The sequence below is a fragment of the Eretmochelys imbricata genome, chromosome 4 (genome assembly GCF_965152235.1).
Source record: "Eretmochelys imbricata isolate rEreImb1 chromosome 4, rEreImb1.hap1, whole genome shotgun sequence".
NCBI lineage: Eukaryota > Metazoa > Chordata > Testudines > Cheloniidae > Eretmochelys > Eretmochelys imbricata.
Genome location: NC_135575.1, coordinates 3549813 through 3555812, shown reverse-complemented (window position 1 = coordinate 3555812; position 6000 = coordinate 3549813). Strand labels below are relative to the sequence as shown.

Sequence of the window (6000 nt, the reverse complement as noted above, 5' to 3'; positions counted from 1 at the left end):
AGACGTGAGGGGCTGGACTTTGGGTTGTGGTTGGCCAATGCGGCAGGCCTGAGCAGAGGGACTGCCATTAAGAGCCCCCCGCCCTCCGGAAGGGGGTGAGGGGGGACTAAGGGGCACTGCCGGAGGGCAGCGACCAGAAGCGGACGTCGCCGAGCAGGGAGCAAGGCGGGTCCGGATACCAACGGGGAGTAGACGATGGATGGGACAGCACCGGCAGGGGGCGCTCTGCAGAGGACAGAGCTAATTTCCAGCTGCACCAGCGGGAGGCGCTGCGGTGGTGAGTCCGAACCCTGTCACAGTCACATACCTGGACTGTGGTGGGGATGTTTTTCCACATCAATGCTTAGTTCCTTTTATTAAAACGTTCTCTTTTGTTATACACAGATTCAGTGCCGGCGAGTGACAAACGACACAGAGTGTAGGAGATGCCACAGAAGGGGACATTTTATGGTAACATGCCGACCCCCAAGAGCAGTGGAATCAACCGAAAAGGGAGATGGCAAGGAGTCCGTGCTGCTCTTGGGGCGATGAGCTGGATTCCGAAAAGTGCTTATGTACCCACCCTCCGGAGTTAGGCACCGCTGTGACTCACAAAACTCCTCCTCAGCATCCTCCCGACCTGCGGGTGCCAAGCCGCGCTCAGCACGTACGTTTTGTCAGTCAGAGCTTCCTGGGCAGCTGCGTTTGTGCCTCGGAGCGTGCACTGCTGCCTCCCTCCACGCGCCTGTCTAGGCTGATTCCCCCTCCGGCACTTCGCGTGCAGAAGGTGGGGGCCCGCAAGGACTCCAAACGTTAATACTGGCCTCTCCAGGCTGCTGATGCTGCCACCACCCAAGTGAAAAGTGCCTTCTGCCAAGCCAGAAAAACTCACTTGGGAAGACTTTTTTTCCTGAGGCCCCTCGGCTTTTCCACCCCTCCCTCAGGAAAGCCGAGAAAGAAACAAAAGACAAGGGGAGCCCAGCTGTTGCATCAGCTGATTAACATAGGCACAGTCTCTTTACCTCCTAGGACACAGAAATCTAATCATGTTCTTCAAAAACGTAAATTGTATTGAAAAAAGAAAGAAACCACATCTGAAAACTCAGGCTGTTGGGGATTAAACGTCAGCAAATTCCACATGAAGCTGCAGGGGGAGAGGAGGCAGGATGCTCTCCTGATGCTTGGCCCAGGGGTTCGCGGCTCACCCAGGCTGTGGGAGATGACTAGTTCAAGTCCCCCTGGTGCTGACGAGCACATGGGATGTAAGCAGGGCTCTGCCAGCTCTCAGGTGACAGCCCTAACCGCTGGCTATGGGAAATTCCCGGTTCGGGGCTCCCACAGTCTGTGATGTTGAAGCTGTTCCATGTTGGATAACTGATGACAGCTTCACAGGAGCAGGGGACGGACCCTGGGTCACCCATCTCCCGGGGTGGGCCCTAATGCTGCCGGCTATAACAGAGTCATTCTCACTCTCTGTTTGGCCCCATTAATATTCATTTATGGAGCCACAGCCCCCTTTTGTTATAAAGAAAGGGGCTGTGGAGTGGTCAGCGAGTTCCTGGTCCCCCACGTTGCAGAGAGGCTGAGGTTGGGTTGTAAGAGGACGTTAATGAAGGGAGCAGTTCCCCGCCAGGGAGTTCTCTAGCGGGGATTAAAGCCTGGTGCTGTGTGTGTCTGTCCTCACCCCCCAGAGTCCTCCAGTGACAGACTGACAGGCCACCAGAGCACAGGGCTCAGGGCCTACTGGTGAGGGTCACCCGCCTGCCCCTCTGGTTCAGGGCAGGGACAGAGGCGGAGCTGGGACTTTGTCCCAAAGAACGGGCGGATTCTCTCCCTAGCGAAGTTGGCCCCAGTCACAGTGAGGATCAGGGCCTCATTATCAGCATTGAAAAACGTCACCTGCCTCCCTTCATAGTTCAGACAGACCCGGATCCGCCTGCTCTTCTGGGGCGGGGTGCTCTGAGGGGAGGGTGGAACCGGAGGCATCCGTCTGCTCCAGTCAATGGCCCAGATCCCCTCCTTCCGGGATGCGCTGACCCAGCCTTTCCTCCTCACAGACTCCCTGGCCACCCCAACCACCCAGAATACCTCATTCCCCACCTCCACCTCCCAGTACACAGCCCCTTTAGTGAACCCCTGAGAGCCCAGCACACAGGGTCTTTCATTAAATCGCTCAGGATTGTCGGGCAGGTCCTGCTGTGTGTCTCCAAGTCTCACATTCAGCCGATCCGCAGACAGGGTGAGAGCAGGATGAGCTGTGTCCTGATCCAGAGTCACCCGCACTGCAGGGAAGTCAAGAGAAGGGGTTAAAAACCTGGGCACTGGGAAGGGGGAACAGCAGCTGAAGGGCGGGGATCGGCAGTGGGGAGGAGGGAGAAAGACTGCTGGGGGGGCAGGTGGAGCTGAAAGAGGGGCAAGGGCAAGGGACAGATGATTATAGTTTATTATAACCATTGCATATTGGTTTATTAAACCAATGCTCATAAATGTGTTATAAGACTAAAAATGTGATAACTGCGCCTGTCATGAGCTCCCCTTTCTGTGACAGGTGGAGCCCCCTCACCATCCCTTCGTTCCCCATAGTCTGCTCCTCGCCGAGGGGTGCAGGCGGAAACCCCCCGCCCTTTGACCTGTTGTGATACTTGGGCCCACAGACTGACCCTGCTTGTGAGCTCCTCTGTGCAGCCGCAGTGAAAGCTCCTCAAAACCCACAGCACCCCATGACACTAACGCTGAGGGGAAAGGTGGTGCGAAGAGCCGTGAGGCTGACTGAAATAGCCCAGAGAAAGAGGCCTCCGGATAGAACTCAAGGACTGGGTTAAGAGCATGCCTGGTGAACAAGAAAAGTCCGAGACTGGAAATCAATGAACCGAAATTGGCGTGTCAGAAATTGGGCCTAATTGCTGGACAAGATAATGAGTGGATGGGCGATCCCCCCCCCATCACTCCATATTGGGGTTCTTACCAGAAAATCCCATGGCAAGAGAGTCAGGCTGTCTGAGACCCACTGTTGGCGGGGGGGGGAACGGAGTGAGCTCCATAATCATGGCTGCCACCACCCACTGCCCCCTGGGATCCACCATGACACCACTGGTCCTTTGTCACCCTGAGCTTGAAAGGCACCTGACCAGACCAGGCGAGACCATGGGACCCAGACGCCATCACCACCTCCACTGGCTCTGGCTAAATCCCGACACCACCTCGGATGTGAGACTTTGCCCCCCGCTTCATGTGTCCTCTTCCTCCCCTCATGTCTTCTCTTTCCTAGTGCTCAGCTTTTGCCGTCTGTCTAATAGGAGTCTGGCGGAGTCGGCCAAGACTGCATCTTTAGCAACACGACTGTGAGCCTGTGACTGCAGGAAGCAGCTAAAAGCAACGCACCGAACAGCCGACAGAGTTACGAGTTTTCAGGTCTCAGCGGGGCTGATACACTGTGGGCTGGGCTGGGTTTCTCTGGCAGTGACATTGTGAGTGAGAGTCAGCCGTTGATTTTCTCTCTTTTCTGTTTTTTCCCTCTCCCCTTTGGTGTGTGTTTGTCTTGTTTTGTGTGGTAGGAAACCAGATGGGACTTTAACAACAACAGAAACAACAGCAGCTCCAACTAATTCTTCTCTTGTCCACAAAAAGAACACTTATTACATCGTTAATACAGGAACTCCTCACTGAAAGTCGTCCTGGTTAACGTTGTTTCGATGTTACGTTGCTGATCTTTAGGGAACATGCTCGTTTAAAGTTGTGCAATGCTCCCTTCTAAGGGCAGCCGCCTGCTTTGTCCACTGTTGGTAGGAAGAGCAGCTCGTTGCAGCGAGCTGGTGGGTGGTTGGAACCAGGGTGGATCGGCAGCCCCACTATCAGCTCCCTGATCCCCTAATTTCCCTGTGCGGCAGCTGCCCCAGCAGGCTATCAACTGCTGGCAGTTCAGCTGTCCCTCCCCGCACTGCCATGTGCTGCTCCTGCCCTCTGCCTTGGAGCTGCTCCCCGAGACTCCAGCTTGCTGTGTGTGGGGGGGGAGGGGAGAAATGGGGGGCTAATGTCAGGGTGTCCCCCTCCCCCTGCACCCCGCTTATCCCATCTTCCATAGAGCAGGGGGGACACACAACAGGGCTCTCAGGAGGGAGGGAGCAGCAGCTGTGGACTCAGCTTGCTGATCTAATTTTTGTGGATGCAGACTAACAGGGCTGCTACTCTGAAACAAGGCAGTGTGTGTCTCTGGCTGTCCTCCCTCCTTTCCTGCTGTCTTGTAGAGTGTGAGAGTTCACCCTTGAGGGCTCAGCCGAGGGCTAGTTCATTGTTTAGCAGCAAAGCATTCCCTGGGAAATATCCCACCCTCTGACTCCACCACCTCAACCAAGCTTCACAATCATCATTACTGTGTACCAGTATTAAACTGTTTGTTTAAAACGTATACTCTGTGTGTGTATATAGATATATATAAATAGTCTTTTGTGAAAAAAATTTCCCTGGAACCTAACCCCCCCATTTACATGAATTCTAATGGGGAAACTGGATTTGCTTAACATCGTTTCGCTTAAAGTCACATTTTCCAGGAAGAGAACTGCAAGGTTAAGTGAGGAGTTCCTGTGCCATCTAAGAGACTGTCAAACAGGTGGGTTTGCTCTCTAAAAACTCTCTCCTGATAAAGGGAACGGGAACAAGGGATGTTGTTAAAATGAAAACCTTATTTAACACTTTACATTTCAATTGTTTTGACTATTTTTCCTTCTTGTTTCTGTATCTTTAATAAAAGGTAAAAAACTAAATACATTGGGCTCCTGGATCTATGACTATAAGGCAGGTTTTCTAACCCTTTAATCATTTTCCTGGCTCATCTCTGACCCCTCTCCAAGTTATCGGCATCCTTCTTGAACTGCGGGCACCAGCACTGGACACAGGATTCCAGCAGTGGTTGCACCAGTGCCAAATACGGAGGTAAAATAACCTCCCAGCTCCTCCTGGAGGTTCCCCTGCTTGTGCATCTCAGGATGGCATTCGCTCTTTTGGCCACAGCCTCACGGTGGGAGCTCAAGTTCAGCCCACAACCCCCCCATCTTTTCAGAATCCCCCATTCTGTCACTGTGGCCTGCACTTGGGGGGTCTGCATGCATATGTTTACATGTAGCCCTGTTAAAACATACAGCGCTCACTTGCACCCAGTTTACCAAATGATCCGGATCACTCTGTGTTCTCTAGGGTGAGTGCCCTAATCAGTGGGCTAAGGGTTATGCGTGAGGCCACCTGCTCCTCCACCCCGCAGCTGTGTGGTGTGGGCTGAGGTGTGCCCCACAGCCTTGCTTCCAATAAACACCTGAGGCACCTGACTCCAGGAGAGGCTTCTCAGCTGTAGGTCACACACAGGGACAGGCACCTCCCTCCAGCCCAGACCTAGATGCTGAAGTCCCTGGAAGGGTCACACCCCTCTTCTGAGCATCTCCCCTTACCCTGAATCATAGAATCATAGAATATCAGGTTGGAAGGGACCTCAGGAGGTCATCTAGTCCAACCCCCTGCTCAAAAGCAGGACCCATCCCCAATTAAATCATCCCAGCCAGGGCTTTGTCAAGCCTGACCTTAAAAACTTCTAAGGAAGGAGATTCCACCACCTCCCTAGGCAACGCATTCCAGTGTTTCACCACCCTCCTAGTGAAAAAGTTTTTCCTAATATCCAACCTAAACCTCCCCCACTGAAACTTGAGACCATTACTCCTTGTCCTGTCCTCTTCTACCACTGAGAATAGTCTAGAACCATCCTCTCTGGAACTACCTCTCAGGTAGTTGAAAGCAGCTATTAAATCCCCCCTCATTCTTCTCTTCTGCAGACTAAACAATCCCAGTTCCCTCAGCCTCTCCCCATAACTCATGTGTTCCAGACCCCTAATCATTTTTGTTGCCCTTCGCTGGACTCTCTCCAATTTATCCACATCCTTCCTGTAGTGTGTGGCCCAAAACTGGACACAGTACTCCAGATGAGGCCTCACCAATGTCAAATAGAGGGGGACGATCACATCCCTCGATCTGCTCGCT

The 6000-nt window shown here is 53.2% G+C and overlaps 1 protein-coding gene across 1 annotated transcript in view; it reads right to left on the bottom strand.

The window, feature by feature from the left end:
• Positions 1-1719: 1719 nt before the first annotated feature.
• Positions 1720-6000, bottom strand: part of LOC144263760 (zinc finger protein RFP-like) — a 28994-nt gene continuing 24713 nt past the window's right edge. Inside the window, exon 6 of the mRNA XM_077814739.1 lies at positions 1720-2261. Within this exon, the coding sequence (XP_077670865.1) occupies positions 1720-2261 (542 nt within the window). The remainder of the gene's footprint in view (positions 2262-6000) is intronic.